The sequence below is a fragment of the Heliangelus exortis genome, chromosome 3 (genome assembly GCF_036169615.1).
Source record: "Heliangelus exortis chromosome 3, bHelExo1.hap1, whole genome shotgun sequence".
Taxonomy (NCBI): domain Eukaryota; kingdom Metazoa; phylum Chordata; class Aves; order Apodiformes; family Trochilidae; genus Heliangelus; species Heliangelus exortis.
Window position 1 is genome coordinate 96,004,551 of NC_092424.1, and position 18,003 is coordinate 96,022,553.

General features: G+C 34.6%; 1 protein-coding gene across 7 annotated transcripts in view; it reads right to left on the minus strand.

Annotated features, from left to right (window-relative positions):
* The window catches only part of PXDN (peroxidasin), a 104,050-nt gene that overhangs the window by 12,059 nt on the left and 73,988 nt on the right, over nt 1–18,003 (minus strand). For 3 of the 7 annotated variants that reach the window (XM_071741827.1, XM_071741825.1, XM_071741826.1), the window contains 3 exons: nt 15,805–15,937; nt 14,415–14,528; nt 10,894–13,822 (listed from right to left, as the gene is read on the minus strand). In XM_071741827.1, the coding sequence (XP_071597928.1) occupies nt 13,700–13,822; nt 14,415–14,528; nt 15,805–15,937 (370 nt within the window). In that variant the 3' untranslated portion in view covers nt 10,894–13,699. Of the gene's footprint in view, nt 1–10,893; nt 13,823–14,414; nt 14,529–15,804; nt 15,938–18,003 lie in introns of those variants that run through there. The other 4 variants (XR_011725402.1, XR_011725405.1, XR_011725404.1 and 1 more) reach the window with 2 other exon arrangements.

Below are 18,003 nucleotides of genomic sequence, written 5' to 3' on the forward strand. Positions count from 1 at the left end.
AAGAGTTTTTCTTCAAGATATACACATTTCAGCAGCAAATGTAAAAACCAGATGCCTCACCAAACATCCTAACCTGCTGCCCTATAAATGTTGTGTTTGGACAGATAATATTCTAGAAGAGACATCTCTCTGACCAGCTGTGTTTGCACCTTGAGGCTGCTGCATCATGACTCCTTTGCATGCTGCAGCTCAGCTCCAAGACATATACATGGGATTTCCAAGAAACTAGGTTTTAGCCCTGTATCTTCCACTGAAATTATTTTTTGATTTTTTTTGGAACTATGAAATTTCAAAGAAAACAGTCTGCATCAATCATCAAGTGAAAAACAAGGTTAGTTGAAGCTTTGTTTTGTCTCTGCATTTTAGAGATTAAACAGCAATATTAAAACATTAATTTGCCACAAATCTTTGTGCAACTTGAACAAAATTCTTGCACTGTGCTGGCCATTGCATAAGACCAGTCAGTTCATCTCATCTTCAAAATATCATGACACTTGTATGACAAGTGCTGTGTAAAGGGATCAATGCTAGAGAAGCTGGTACTCATAAATAAATAAATTTTAAAAAAAACAATAACAAAAAGCCCTAAACAAATAAAATGCACCCTAAACAAATAAAATGCTTCTTTTTCAAGCCTGGCCCCTTCAAAGTGGGCTGGAATAGGAAGACATTTAGTTATAATACTAACAAATAAAATCCATAATATATTCCTCTCCCCTCACACCCAAGCAGTACAATGTTCATTATCTCTCAAAGTATAATTAGTTACATCTGCAAAACTGTATTACTGCATTTGCAAATCCCAAAGGTCTTAGTGCAATTTCTAACAGATGTATCACTTCTTTTACACAAAGTGGAATAATGGTTTGATCAGCTCTTCAGCCCACTAACCACAAAAAAATGCATCAAGTTATATATCCAACATCTGGTGATGATATCATGTCCTAGCTTGTTTTTCAGCATCTTACATGAACCTAGAAATAGGTCTGGCTGTGAAGCTCAGCAGAGAATTACACTAAAGTTCACCTCTTACTGCCTTTTCAGAGGTGCTATGAAACATTTCATTGAAATGATAATGTATTTATGAAGCCCATTATTTAGCGAGCCATTTGTCATTCTTCTAACAAGGAAATAATCCAGGTATCAGGTTTACAGGAAATTTCTGCTTAGGGTAGACTCAAAATTACTCTGCTGGGGCTTGTTGACATGTTTGATTCTTGTAACTAAGTCCAACTTGGAGCCAAAGTGGGAGTGAGATGAGAGGACTTAGATAAAAGGCTGATGGAAGTACATCAAGATGTGGAGTTTAGGATGCAAGGAGAGAAAACAGCAGATGATAGTGCAGTAGAGAAGGAGAATTGAAGGGTGCATCAGAAGGAGCTGGACTAGATCCAACTAGGGAGTGGCAGCTAAACTGGGAATTATGAAGAATTGTAACCTTCAAGCAGCCCACACATTTACCACTTACCCCAGGCATCGAGTCGGTTGCGTTTTAAAAGTCTACAACCTGCCACTCTTTAATATCAACCTATTTTGCTAACTTTTGGGAAAACGGTAGTTGGAATGAGCTGAAAGTGTGCAAGTTCTTTCTAACAGAACATGTTTGCATGTATAGATCCTGGCACTGTTTTATTTATGACCATACAGAGGTTCATCTTGCTGATCCCCTGGAGTCAGCTGCATGTCAGCATCAGTGTCCTGGCTTATGATCAGCTGTTCTTGCACCTACAGCAGCCTGGCCTTGGAATTAAATTGTTCTCAAGTCTCTACAGTGACAGTACTGCCACTGCTCTGCATTTCTCCACCTTCATTCCATGAATACTTAATATTGGACAAAACCTAGCTCTCAGCCTCTTAAGTACTCCTCTGTCACTTTACAAAAATTATTGTAAAAGCACTAAAAAATTAACTCTTAGAAGTATTTTAAATTAAGTGCTTACAAATAGCTGAAAATTAGCAGTTGCATGCCTTTCCTCAGTTCTATATGAAGGAAAGTGAAATTTCACGGAAGTGAATGTTTTAAAACAGTGACTAAAGTGTATGCTCAGTGCTGTTCCCTGGAACAAGGAATGATGCTTGGGATGCCAGGGCAAATGAAAAATATAGTCCTGACAGGGTGGTATTTAATACATCACTTTATTCTCATAGGGTGTCCCTATGTGTTAGGGTATGTTGCTTACTGTTCAGCATATTCTTTTGCATATTTCACATTTTCAGTTTCTTAACTCCCATTATGCATTATATTAAGCTTAATATCCAACCCTTATGTTTCAGACATATTTTTCAGGACCTAATAATAAATAATTCAGGAAGCTCTTCCATTTTAAGGCACTTGCTTTTGAATGTTTTCAAATTATTTGCTGTCTGGTGTGCTGACTTCTGTAGATCCCTAGAACCTTCACACTTGCCATTTTGATCTCTTATTTACACACAGGCCAAAAAGTTATAGTACCTGTGACCAATCACCTTGTGCATAAATGAGTATAGACCATATAATGTTCCTGTTTGACATAATTAATGGTCTGGATGATAGAAATTATATGTCTGTAAATATGGTCTCACTACTATTAATTCTCTGTATGCCTAATTCCACATACATGAAAGGAAAGGAGAAAGTACAGAGAATGCCACTTTTAACTTATAATGTCCCCGGCAGAGCATCTGGTGGGAAATGACAGGCACCCCAATGGCATTATCAGCCACTCTCAGGCCTGGAAAACTTCTATGATAATCAGACCATATCAAATTCAACTTCCCCTTTTGGTTAAAAGTTCACAGAGTGTTGCAAATGGTTGGCTTACCATCGAGTTTTTGCCTCTTTGAAGCTTGGTCCAGAATACTTCTTTGGGATGAAGGAGACAAATCGTGTCAATGCAGAATCCAGCAACTCTGGAGATGGTAGGGCCAGCAGCTCCATAAGCCACGTATCATTTCTAACCATATAGCAGTCCATATGGTTTACTTAGAGCACGTCTGACAATAAATCTCTACGAACATGTTGAAGCCAAACCCTTTTAAATGACTTACTCAAAACACAAGCCATTTTGATGTGTGTAACAGCAAACTGTCCTCCTAATTTCCATTTAACTGCTTGGGCTAGATCACAGCTTGACTGGAAGAGTTAAAACAATTTTCTCTCTTTCTTCTAGATTGGACAATAATTCTACTATTGACTTTTACTTTAAAAAAAAAAAAAAAAACAAAAAAAAAAAAAAAACAAAAAAAAAAAAAAAAAACAAAAAGAGTTTGATTTTAGTTACATCACTTATATAAAACACATAAAAAACAGTATATTGTATAGTGACTGTAGAGTACTTCCAAACAGCTCATTTCCACTTCTCAGTATAGAGCTCTGTGTTGCCTTCAGGTTAAGGAACCAGAATTTTTATAGACAACAGGAGAAAAAAACCCTGTTACTGAAAAGAAACTAAAATATGGATCAATACATAAAAAAAACCTTAAGTTAATATCAACAACCACAACAAGACTCTGAGTCTGGATAATACTGTCATGACAACATCATTAGCAAGGGAGCATACACTTTAGTAACACAGTAGAAATAACACCTAAAAAGCCCTCCATTTCAAGTACTGCAGATAGTTCTTGAACTGTGGTAGTAATCTTTCACAAGGGATGGAACTTTCTAGATACTGCTGAATAAATCAGCACCAAAAAAAAAGCAGCTGTGATCATGATGTGTTTAAAAAAGCTGACATTCCAAATAATAAAAAAAAAAAAGGTAATTCATTATTTATTTATTTATTTTTCAGTTTACTTCAGGGATTATTCTACACTTTGAGGAACTGAATAGTTACTCAATGTTCAGTAACTCTTTTTGTCCTCCAAAACTACATTCTATTTAAATCACCTCAAACAATCACTTCCATTTTTCCAAACATTTCCTTTGAAATTACTGTGAATTGTTGTCTTAATTGGTCACTTCATTACAGTTGTTTGGGAAAAGCTTGTTTAACCTCCCTTATGAAATCAGTCCCTGCAGTACTATAAATGCTGTTTTTCCCTTAGATCCACCCCCCGTGACATAATGCTTTGGACAGAACTTTGGATCCCTTTTTTAGGTGCAGTGTCACCAGTGAGAGCTATAAATATCACTTTGTAGGCATAAGAAATACCATATGCATTTTAGAAATAAGTACATCTAACCATCACAGTCACAAAAGACTTTAACCTTTAATAATATAATTTTTTAAATAATTAAACACAAATACATGTAATAAAGGGCTACCATATTTAGTACAAGTTTCTCTCTTGCCTGCAGCTGGAAATTCATGTATTCCATAGAGATATTTCAACTAATTGGCTCTCAAGTTTACAAGACAAAAGGGAAGTGTGGTTTTTCTGCCTGATTGCCACAGATTTTATTCAGGGCCTGAGAGAGCAATGCATTCATGTAAGTCATGATCCTGTGCATGCTTCCTTGGTGTGCTGTGCCAAGACTGATGTAACAAGCTTTGGGAATCTTCACTGAAGACCAAAATGTGCTAACTGAGATCTGAGATAGCAGCCATCATCGTGACAGTCTGGCAAGCTGCCTAGGAGAATTTGCTGTGTCTGCTGGGAGAGTTATGGGTATTCTGTAATGAGTGAATGATTTCCTGAAATCTGGCCAAAACCCTTTAAGTTTGGATTTCATTTACATTTGTTGCTAGTACTCACTGGGATGGACCTCATATAATAAAAAATGACCTACAAAAAACCTGAAAAATATTTTCTGGAGTAATATCATCAAGGCATTATTATAAAATGACAAACTTGATGGTCTCCAGTAAAAGTAATTCCTTTAGTGAAATCCTGCCCTTAAACTGTAGTCACATAATATCCCTGGCAGTCTAAGTGGGAAAGATTCGTAAGTAAATTGCTTTTAAATATTTCTTGGGCTACTTCTGTTTTCAGAAGCTGCAATCATAATGTCTCTGTTTATTTAGCTCTGTTATACTGTGCACAAGAGAAAACAAAAAAGGGTCAGCCCTGGGATGTTACAGAGCATAGGATTTCTTCATAATTAAAACATAGTTCAGTGCTGTCATACTGTCCTGTAGTATATAGACTGACATTGAAAGTAATCACCTGATCTTGCACTTTAGAAAACAAATTCCTTCTCTATTTAACACACAAAGTCCAGCCCTACAAGAATAAAATTAGATTATTTGGGGTGAAATCCTGTCTAGGGTCCTTCCCAGAACTGAACACACAGTGCCAATATTGCCACGTTGGGTTAGCAGAGACAAGATTCCAGTCCTGAGTTTTATTTCTTGTTAACAGACTTTTATGGGATTTCAGGATGAAAAGAACACACCTGGGTGGCTGAATATAGGAAGGCAAAACAGAAAAATAATGGATCATATTTTGAAAAGCAGTTTCTATAGCATTTTTACAAGATCCTACCTTATTAAAATCTTCAATCATAAGTGCTAAATTTTCCACAATCCCATAAGAAAAATAAAGAACATGTTTTAATACAGATGAAATTAGCTGGCACAGTCATTAGCCCGTAGCTATCTTCAGACCAGACTTAACACTAAAAAACCCAAGCACAACAAGAACATGTGAAAGTTAAACTAAACTATTTTCTGTAAAGTCTGAAACAAACACTCTAGCTTTTATTCTAGTAGTAACCAGCCAATTATGTTTATGTTTAGCTTACAAAATAAAATGTGTGATTGATGTTGTATTTACATTTACATTTTACATTATATTTACTTTTTTTTTTTTCTGGTCTAAAATGTACCTTTTATTTTGTTGGCCCTTTGATGTAGTAATTAATAATAAAAAATACCATGCAAACAACTTTTTGTTCCAGTATTCCAAATAATAAATATTCTGGGATTTAAAGTGGCCATACTTAAATACTCCTGTTAATCTGAATGCTCCTTTAAGACAGATAAAGTGGCTTACAGTGTTTCTACTGAAGAAGCAAAGCTGTTATCACCAATTGTTCACAAAAATTAGCTATTCCCTTCTACTTCCTTGCTAACAAGCACTTCTCAGAAAACCTACCAAGACTGGTAGTAACTTGCAGTGTTAGTCTCAATAGAGACACCAAGGCTTATATGAACTCAGGTCTTCATCTGTGTCTGAATAATTTTCCAGAGCTGTGGAGGCGTTCACTGGAACTGGGAAATTCTCACATCTGCAAACCACGGCTGTTCAGCAGGCCAACAAGGCATTTTATTTTCCAGTGGTACAAATCCAACACTAAAATATGCAAAATTCCTTACTACAGCTATATCTTAAAGTAGCCCAAACTCTTTAAACATCTAATATAAACATTTCCCCCAACCATATTCTCCTGCTCTTTCAGAAGTGTGGGATATTCTTGTTTTAATTTAATTTAAATTAAAGACATAACTACAGAATGCAATACAGACAAACTTGTGGCCTGAAAGGGAGAGACAAGATTATCACTAGGACCACACAACCTACACAGTATGGTACTATAGTGTAAATCCTGACATTCCTAACAAAGCCTCTCTCTCAAAGTTGTAGTTTTAAACAGTGCACCAAGAGTGAAGTAAATAGAAACACATAGGAAAAAACAAGAGGGACTGTTACCAGCCTTTTTCCTTTTGTAATCAAATTTGCACCACAGAAAGGATGAAGCAACCCAGCCTTTATTCTGCTTTTACTTTCTTGCTCTCTCAAGCATTATCAGGCATATTCACCCATAGCTGCATCAGAACATCTAAACCAGATTAAATAATTTGAAACCTTAAATAAATTACTTTCTCTACCGAAAATTAAAATAATTACAGATAAAATTTCGCCTGCTTTCTCAACTGAGAATTATCAATTATGCAAGCTAATGAACAGGGGAATAGAGAATAGGACTCCTATATACAAAATTTTGGGCTATAAATTACCTGTTAGCAGCTCTACAATCTGTCTGAATATGAATTATTTGTATGATTTAATAAATAAAACTTACCTAAAACTCTAAATGTGCAACCATAAAGCCTTGAAATTTTATAAGAAATAAGAAACATGATCTAGTTTGCAAGTACAGGTGAAACTAAGGGTCACAATGCAAAAGCTGAATACCTGCACATAGACACATAAACAATTGTAGGTTGAAATTCTGTGCAAGTTAGTAACCAATTATCAAAATTTACATTATGGTGATGCAGTAGTAACATTTAAAAATTTTCAGTCAAGACTGTATGTCTCTTTAAGTTATTTTACAAACACAAGACAGTGTCTTAAAAGTATGAAACACTGGATGAATTGAGTTTAACATGTGCAGATGCTAGATAGGACTGCAATGACTTCTGGCTTTAAAAATCTTTTAATCAACAGCAATAGGTAGGAATTATATCCCTTTTTATCATTCTGATTGTGCAAGATACTTAATCTTAAAAAAGTAAGGCAACGTTTCCTGAATGCAGCTGAAATTGAAATGGAAAACATTTGCTGCTTGTGAGGTGAAATGTAGGGTAACAATAGCATCCACTGCAGAAAGGAAAGAACATAAGATGACAATTTTAAAATCCACATTAACATTTGCCTGCATCAGAAGCAAGATGTCATCTTATGACCTCAAGGCCACTGCTGTTTTTATCACCTGAATTGACCGGTGATATAAACAAAAATCCAAATGATCCCATGGCAACATTTAAATGTTTTCAATATAAGAGAATAGCCTGGCAACAAGCAAGGTTGCACGCAACCATGCCAAGCCCATTCAGCTGAAAAAAATCCCACCACATTTATTCTGCATCTACAATGTCTTCAGCCTGCTGCCCTGCTTTCAAGAAGGCCTTCTCTACAAAGATGACTTTAAAAAAAGTCTGCATTTTCTGTGAAAGATTTGAGGATATAAATAAAGTGTAGGTTGCAAAATGACTTGATTTCACCTAGAGGGAGAAAAAACACTTAATTTAAACAGATTGAGTACTTCAGTAACTGGAGTTGCTCTCTATAAATAGAAGGTGTCACACTTGCATCTCACATATAGCAAGATGACTTACAACAGTAAGAGTGGCTTAGGAAAGAGGGAGCCCTCAGCTTGATGTCTCCTTGCAGAATTCCTTGGAACTGTGAAACTCGCATTATGGAAACTCATATGAGACAGTGTTGAATCTGGCACCTAAATGCAGGAGAAGGACAGGAACCTCAGTATGGCCCTTTGGTAATGTTTCTAACTGGCTGGCTGAACCCTCCTCCAAAACATCCCCGTCAGGCCTCTGTGTCCTCATTCACCAGACAGGCCCTTTATGAGGGCCTCATTATGAGACGTCAGGCTGATGATTCGCTTTTTGGCCTGTAGTCTTGAGCTCATATCTAAGTCAGTTAGCTCTGAAAAATGAAGAGGGGAAAAAAAAAAAAAAAGTGATTTTTCATTGCACAAGGCAATGCCTCAGAATGCAGGTAGAGGATTAAAAGCTTCCTTCACTGCCTCTCTAACAGCCAGCCCTACTACTGAAAATTATTCCCAATGAAATTCAGTGAAATTGAATCCCAGTGCCTGGGGACTCTGTCGCAGTCCAGTATATGTGTTGCTCTGGTATATTTAATAATTTCCTATATTCCTGATGAACTGTTGTATTATGCCCAAAAAAATTCAGAGTACTTGTCAGTATCTTTCTTTTTTCCCTCTTCACCAGAAGAAAGCAATAGTTTCTTTTCCTTTCTCAGGATAACTCCTGATAACTTTTTTCCCTCTGGGTACTTTTTTCATGCTAATCTCTATGAAAGAAAACATGAAGCACTTTTCTGTGCTGATCCTTAAAATGGCTATGAGCCAGGTTAACAACAGACAACATCTCATAAAGATATAAGAAGGTAATAGGATTTGTTTTGGCAACAAAGCAACATTTTTAAAGCATGTGACCTGTGGGAATGTAAAGTTGTATCACTGAGGGAGGAATCAAACAGACATGAATATCTTTACTGCATGCAACAATTAGGCTTATTCCTTTATCACAGGGATTGCTGTACTGTTCCATTTCTGAATCTAAACAGAGATATTAAATTCTTGGCTTTTCAGCTAAACACAGCTGGCCAGATGTTCTTGTAACTTAGACATATCTGATCTGTACCCTGCTCCATCCATTACCAGCCTGGAATGCTAAAGGGCAGTGAAAGGACCATTCACAACACTGCTCTTGGAGAGCAAGGATGTTGGCCAGAAAACAGAAAATATTTTGGAGGTGCAGAGGTTTTCTTGCCCTACCACATCAGGCTAAGTGTGAAAAAAAGGAAAGAAAAGGAACTATTGCCCAAAATGAAACAGCCGGGATTAGGCTTAGGAAAAAAACATGCATTAGGCTTTAAAAAACATGCATAACCCATCTAAGTTATAGAAAAATATATGCCAGTACTTTTCCAAACTTATTTTTTCTACATTTGAGAAAAAAAAAATCAAATTTTTATAGGAGAATGACTGAATACTACCCATCATTTTGGAAGAGCAACAGGATGTTTCAGCAGTCTTCTGGAAAATACCTGTATCAATCTATTGCAGTTCTGCTTTTCTAGATTTGCCTTATGAAATACTCAGACAAAGTAAAGTGAAGCCCACTCAACTGTGTGAGAGGAGCTAATACTGCTTTTGCAGGAGCTGAAGCTGTCTTTCATTAGGTAAAAGGCAGAGAGGAAATGATTACTTGGAAATAAGGTGCAATCAAAGGCTTGTGCAACATTGCTCAGTGTTTGTGTGAGAGAAAAATGGTTCTTACCAAGATAGTGGTTAGAAGATCATCCAGGCACTTGAGTCAAAGTAGGAGAGCTGTGTAACCCCCCAGAAAAGGGAAGAAATAAGAACAACTAAGCAAGCTATATAGGCAGAGTGTGGAACAAGGTAAACAGGGGTGGGACATCAGGTGGTAAGTTTAGGCACATCAGGTAGGCTGCAAACCTTGGAGTACTCAGCCAATATGGAAACAAGGGAGGGATAACTCAGTCGGGACTAGGGAATGAAAAGGTACAGTAACTGCACCCACAGTTTGCCTACTCTTTGGACACCCAGTCTTGAAAGAAGATAAATGAAATGTGCTTCCCTGAGGAATGTGCCTGAGCCTACGGTAATTGGCAGTATTGGCACTTCTCACAACTGCAACCTGAAAGCAATTCTTAACTCTGCGTATTGGAGTCCATCTTTAACTCCTCCTGTTTCACTGTGAGGCAGCTTAGAATTATATTAATTGCAACAATTATGTTGCATGTTGCAATTTGTATCACAAAATGTTTTAATGTTTTAATTCATGAAGAAACAGATGAATCTCAGGTGAACCTTACAAAAGAAACAACCTAGTGACCTAGAGACCCAAAGACCTCAACAAATGAGTAGAGTAACTCACCCTGTTCAGCTGTAATTCATACCCTGTGATGCAGAAACAAGATGAGGCCCAAATAAGAGGATCTCTTTTGCACAGGAGTCTCATTTTGAGCTGAGACTGAATGAACCTGGATTTCCATTTGTGAAAAGATATGAGTGAATGTAGAATCAAGGGCATTGGAAGGCAAGCCAAGACTGGATCTATTTGAACATGTGAGGAAGTTAATCTGTGTAAGAACAGGCTGTATGTATTCTGATGTTCCCATATAAAAAATGAAAAAACCTGTTCAGCACTGAGAGTTTTCAAACACACTCATGCTAAGAAATACTTGTATTTTTAAATATAATTTCTGAGTATATATGTATTTTTTTCCTATCACCTAAAACAGAACAGTGGATAGATAATTTCATTCTATGTGTCACAACATTAAAGAACCTACTGAATCTACATGATTCATTCATTCATTGTTTAATTCTGAGTCCTGATCATGACAATCCTGCATTAGATAAGTAATATGGATCTTTGATAAAAACCTTCACACTCAGATCTTCAGCAAATAATCTAAACAATACACATACGAAGAAGAAATCATCTGGAATTTACTTGGAAATGTGGCCCATTTTATTTTAACTGAAAAGCTTTCATTATACAGTGCAAACAGTTCTTTGGTAAATTTACTGACTGAGAAAAACAACACTTTGTTTAAGGTAACACTAAAAAAGAAAATAAATATGTAAATTTTGCAACATATTACAGCAATATTCTCACAGTGGATAGCAAGGAAATGGTCATCTAGCCATTGGCCACTGCTTCAGAAAGTATAAAATCAATGCTGATTCTGCAGACACTGCAATAAAACTGAACTAGTACAACCCACGACTGATTATATTTTAAACTGTGGATAAAGACTTGTTTTTTCCTGAATGGTTTATAATCAGACAGATGGCAAAAAATAACTCAATATTACATTTCTTTAAGCATATCCAGACTCCTAAGCCCATTTTATATACCATATGAATAAACAGTGAACAACAAAGAAAACCTCCCACTTTACTCTGGAGGCTGGAGAAAAGGAACAATTGGATATAAGGTACTATTTTATAATGTACAAATGGAAACTCTCTTCTCCTACAAGCAGAAACTTTGGGAAAGTTTATTTATATATAATTGGAATAAAAGAATGCAAGTAGTAGTGAGCTGAATGTATTATTGCCTTGTTTAACTGTTTAGACAGTTAAATTATATTTGGGTTAGCTCTGCAATCTTTCCTCTTTGAGGAATTCCTGCTACAGGTCAATGGGAGTTCCATCTCAGTTGGAATTACAGGACGAGACATGTGGTTTGGACTCAACAAAAGTCAACAAAATACCAGAGTATCAAAGAAATACAGGAATGACAACTTTTAGGAACCATATGATACTCAAACATGCTTGCCACACAAAATTTCTAAACGCATTAACATAGAAAATTACATAAGTCAAAACATTGCATATAAAATCAATTAAAATATTCTTAAAAGTATAAATTGTAGTTCCACTGTGTACCTCTACCACACACCTTTAACACACCACACACATATACATGTTTCTCCTACCATAGTATGAAACAAATTTCTGTAGTAAGCTTTAAAGATATATCGAAGTTTGAATGTATGCCATGGTATCAGTTTATCAAATTAGAAATTATTACTGTTAGTAATGAGAGAAATTATGTGCCAAAATACTCTAGTTGAACTCATATTGCTGTGTTAGGTTACTTTTTAAGACAAACATTTGATTTACCATGCAATAATTATGTATTCGGTCTGTTTGAATAATATGAAATATTCAAGATTAGAATGTTTCATTTTGTGCAGATTTCTTTGATACTCAAATCTCTAGTCCCTAAATCTGAACAATAAACTTAGAAGCCATTGAACTATATTTCTACAGAAGAGGTTTGGTTCTCATTAGTCCTGACTTAGGACTTAAGAACAGGGCCATAAATTCTAACACATTAAGTATTAAGGGAGGGAATCAATTCTGAATAAACACAAAGAAGCTGTAAGATGAGGTATGATAGTTGTCCTTCACTGAATATAATATATAATTCCTGGTCAAAACCATGGAGTTTGTACTCGAAGAAGTATACAACTTTGAAAAGCTAGTGTAGACATACACTCTATAAACTTAAACATTTATTAAATGGCAATAGAGTCCATTGGAAAACTTTTAACATGAATGACAAAAATATTGAGGTAAAAATATATATGCATTACATGAAACTGGAAAAAAACCTAAAAAATCAAATATCTTGTCAGAAAAAGTAGTCAATTCACAATTTATCATTATGCTTGATTTTGATTGTTTGTTTTTTTTTTCAACAAACAGTGCCACAATATAACCAGGAACATGTCCATTGACAATATGTACAATGAATCAGTAGGAATCTTTGTATACAAAATGGCATGTGACATCTTTTCACATTTTCGAAACAGGGCCACATAAATATGTGAACTGATCTGAGATCAAGAGAAGCATGCTTTAAAACTGGGCTGGATGGTCATGTTACAATGATTTGAAATAAGTGAAACAAAGGAGTTGCCAAGCAATTACATATGTTTTGACAAAAAGGATTATGTTTGGATTAAGATCAAATGCTACTCTGTCCTTCATGTTTTCCTAGAATGAGAAACACTGTCAATTACACCTGTAATATACCATCAGTTGCTTTTCATATCACCTAATAACATTTATTTATATTTCCTTACTAGTTCTAGATTTTTGGTGTTGAAATTTTTGATTAATTTTACTCCATGAATTAATGAAAGGATGTTGAAAAGCGTCATGTAGTTTTCTTTGTTTCCTTGCAGGTCCACATGCAGTGTGGTTCAAGAGAATTTCCAGGAACAGGTGGGATATTGCAGAAACTGGCCCTCTACAGCATGGATTTGGGCACAGTGACCTTGTGTTTTCTTCATCCTTGAATTTACTAAATAATAACGAAGAGCTAAATATCAAGTCAGGCTGGTACTGAAAAGGGAGAGTAAACTTTTAATGTTACTAATTAAAGATAGGAAACAAAGTGATCATTTTAGAGTAAGATTAAACTCAGTCATTTTGGATATATAAAACTACCTGACAACCTTCTTTTAAAGTAGCACCAGTTTGAGTTTGTCTAACCTGAGAAGTTTAACAGACAACTAAATTTGACCTGTTTGCTGTTTTCCCTTTTGTTAGTTTTTGCATTGTGGTTACCTTCATGAGCAGAAAATAAAATACATTATATTATACAGTTACAGCACCATTACAAAGTTGTAAATCTTGATTTATTGCTGTTGTTAAGACTGTAGTTACCTGTTTTTGCCATCAGCAGGTATTGATATGATTTAAGGAATATGCACCCTAAATTCTTAAAAAGCAGACTTATGGCTCCTTTCTATTAATATTTTGTTTTAAGCAGACTGGACAGCAATCTCCTTTCACCTTCACAGGTGCTTTGCAGTCAGCTGGAGGGCATGATTCTACAAAACAGGTAATCTGACCAACCTGCATAAGGAAAAAAGTAACAAAATCAACACACTTAGAAGCAATTTCCAGGTATAAATATGCTTTTCATTTTGTTGAATACCATGTTTTGAGTTATCCCTCTAGGATCATTAACTCCACATAGTCTGTTTCAGTGTAGACTGATACAGAGAAGGCTCTTTATATTATACTATCTTTAATGGAGTAGTGTACTAATTTATCTAATGACCTGCCATGGAACGTTGGATACTGAGTAAATTCCTTTTTTTTAAGTTTCACTATGATAAAGAAAACAAAAATCTCGCACTGAGATGTGCTTTTATTGATTTTTATGCATTTCAGTAGACTTATTAAATAATTATCTTACTTTGCAGCTAATTTTGCCAGTACAATTGTATTTGCACATAAATGAAAATACAATAAATTATTTAAAGGCTGGATTGGAAACCAGTGTCATGGTCTGAGCATAGTTTTTGTACCAAACAAATCAAAGGTCCATTAAAGAAAAGTAGTAATTATTACCCAGAAATTAGCAGTTAGGAAACTGGAACAGCTCTTTTAGAAACAGAACCTAACATAAATTCTGTCTTAAAATGGATTTCCATATACTTACTTTGCATTCACATACAGTACAAGGGTCCCTTTTCCAAGTTTCATTGCTGGCATATGATTTACCCTTCTCATCAGTGCAATCAGTTTTACTGAGGCGTGATTCAAGTTTTTTTATCTGAAAACATATTAAAAGTTAATAAGTGAATAAAAAGAAAAAGGTTTTATTTGTGCAAGGTATTCTGTCTTTTATCTTATGCTAAATAATCCATAATAAATACTTGTCTGGGTTTTAATTCTCACTAATTAGTATCCATAATGCTAAAAGATTGCAAAAAGTTAGTATGTACAAAAGCAACCTTTCAAAAGATAACTGAGACACATCTTTCCTACTATTGGAATACACAACTAGATCATGCAAAGGAAAGCAAACTACATTTGACATATATGGAAATACAAGTCTAGACTTTCAAAATGTATGAGTGAAAGGAAGATAATAATAATAATGATAATGATGATAATGATAATAATAATAATAATAATAATAATAATAATAATAATAATAATAATGATGTTTGCTTGGATTTTTTACTATCTGTTTTTCTTAACAACAAAAAATGAAGTCATGTGAGCAGCTTATCTCGTTGCTTGTGTGCTTCTTGGAATAGTTATTAGGAAGACACAATTTTCAACTGTCTCTCAGCCTTACTTAAATTAAATAAAGAAAGAACTGACTGAGATGTACTAAGTCTTAACAAAGTGTTTTCCCCTGTGATATTGGGAGTACAACAATGCTTAATTAATACAATCAAGGATAGAATCAAGTTATTATGTAAAAAAATAGATGATTCATATCTGTATTTACATAGAAAAGCTGCTCTGGAGGAACTTAAGTATTCTAGGCAAACATTTTAGCCTACTTTAGATTTATCTGCCCTTTATGGTACACATTTTTAAAACTAAATTCCACTATGGCTGAATTATTCTGAATAAAGAGTTTAGTTATGCCACATCATAGAAGTCTTCTACAAGTTATCTAGATCTCAACTATGTTTACAGCTGTAGTCTGGCATATTACTTCTTAGGAAGACTACATTGTAATAATTGTTTACGTATATTCCATACATTTCAGATAGGAAAATAAGATTTTACTAATTCTAAAAACTAATTTTTAGAAAAAGACTAATTCCTTGCTTAGTATAAAATGGTTACACAAGTTTTCAAGTTCAAAAGCCAAAAGGGTCTAATCGTAGCATATTTCAGTATGATTTCAAAAGAACATAGAAATAAAGAATAATAACACACCATGATCTGTGTTGTGTTTTGTTTGAGATACTATGTGGTGGGTTTTTGCTGCAGTGGATGTCTAAATATTAAAAACATAAGAGGAGTGATGTTAGGAAAACATTATGAATTAAATTTATAATTAGCACCTATCCATTACAGCACCTCACCTGGTTTCTGAGGCTTGAAATAGTTTTTTGCATTTCCAAAACAAATTCTTTGAAGTCATTTACAGCAGGCATGTTTGAATTTTCCTTAGATGTTGATGTGGCATTACGAAAATATTTACTCTGTTTCACAGAACTGCAAGAAATGAATGCCAAGTCAGGTTATTGATCTAACTCATTTATGTTTGGCTAGATATTTTAGACCACTTCAAATAAAAATGTAAAAGAAGAGCAACCAACAAATGTAGGAGCTTCATGAAGCACAACAATACATGAGATAAGTCTCAGGTCAACAATACATGAGATAAGTCTCAGGTCATGTGAGGTGTAGATTACTGTTAATATCAGTAGCAATATGGACATTCTCAACATAGAAAAAATGGTACATATTTTATGCAAGGGGAAACACATATTTGTCACCTGTGACACTGTAAAGCATTGTCTTAAATTCACTGAGAAATCTCTTAATCCTCCAGTATGAAAGCAGACAAAAAGGAGTCTTAAAAAACATTCATTACTTCCAAACATGAAATTAACATTTCACATACAGTTTCAATTTATTCCTCTATGTGGTCACTAGCAAAATGTGTGTATAAAGAAACATGGCTTTAAAAAGAAAGAAAATTTCATATATAAGTAAGAACTAATTGGAGATATGAAGATATTCCTGTTTCTAATTTTAAACAAAAAATGAAAATAATACTGATTAACATTCACAAGATCTAGAATCTTTTGTCTACAGCACTTTCCAGATGATATCTGATAAGAGGTGTTATCAAAGTTATCAAAGGAACTGTCCATAACTAATAATATATTATTTGGCACCACTCAAAACCCATGTATTCAGTATCAAGGATAATGATAATTATTAAGTCATCTATTACATTAAGATCCTTGAATCCACATAAGCATTGCTGTTTTGTTAGTGTGTCTTCTCCAGAGATAAGGAATATCCAAAGACTGAGCTGGTAAAGAAATCCTCTCATATATAATAGGGGTCCTGATTTATAATCTTTCTGCATAAATAAAAACAGCACTTATTGGCAGGTGTTCCAGCTACTCAGTTCCCCATGGTTTTTCATCTAAATTAAAGAAAAAGAACTCTAAACAACATAATATGCCAAAATTCAAGTAAAGCAGCTGCTGTTGTATAGCAAAGTTCAATCTTCCCCACTTGGTCAAGTTACTGAAAATGAGAAGGTCAAAAAAGAGAAAAGTCGTCTCATCACAATACAACAATGAGCATGAGAACTGATGAGAATGTTAAAGAATTGCTTCAGATCTATTTAAGCTATAATAAAGTATTGTAAAATTATTATTTTGTAGTCCTTATTACTAATTTCACTATTGTAGATTTACAGCAAATTAATGAAAACAAGATGCTTCTCAGATATAAACATTTATTTTTTTCTCACTTTCACTTTAATTTAACCCTTCTGCAGTTTTAGAATTTTGAGACTAGAATCTTTTAAAAGTTAATTGTTGTTTTGTTAAAAACTTCTAACTTCTAACTTGCAAAGACAGATAAAACATCCTTCTTAAAGAATTACTTCAAAGGAACCTTGCTTTTTCTATTGTCTGTAAGCAAGTTTACTTTCATCTCCTGTCTTCACTTGTCTAAAAATCTCAAACACATAAAGACTCTGTGACTTCAGGACACGTTCTTAACATTTAAGTGAAACATAATGTTTCTTAGGTACTATAATATCTGCATGAGTATTTGAAAATGCTGAAATAAATTTACCTGTCTACATATCTGTCTACTTGCTTTCCTTGCCAGAGTGAGTAGAGTCTGCCTGGTTGTCTCAGTCAAGGAGTTAATTTTATTTACCAAAAAAGTACATGACATATGATAAGAGCTATAGTTCAAAACCAGTCTCAAATTCACTCACCAAGAAGGATCTTCAAAAGAAATGTTTGTGTAAGTAGAACTCATTTCATTTCATTTCATTAATTCACAGTTAAATTTTGATTCCCTGGAAATTGCAGGGACCTTGTGTTGTTGATTATTTGTGACTGACATTGGGATTTATTTCCTTGCTACAGCATTTTGAGCATTACAGATTTATCAACAACATTGTCAGTAGCACTGTAGTTCTCCATTCCTACTTTGAGTATTTTTTGGTACTAGAAGCAATCCTTGCAAATTTTTATGCTAGTGTTACCAACACTTTTTGTGACCTCCTACTTCTGCAAGCAGAC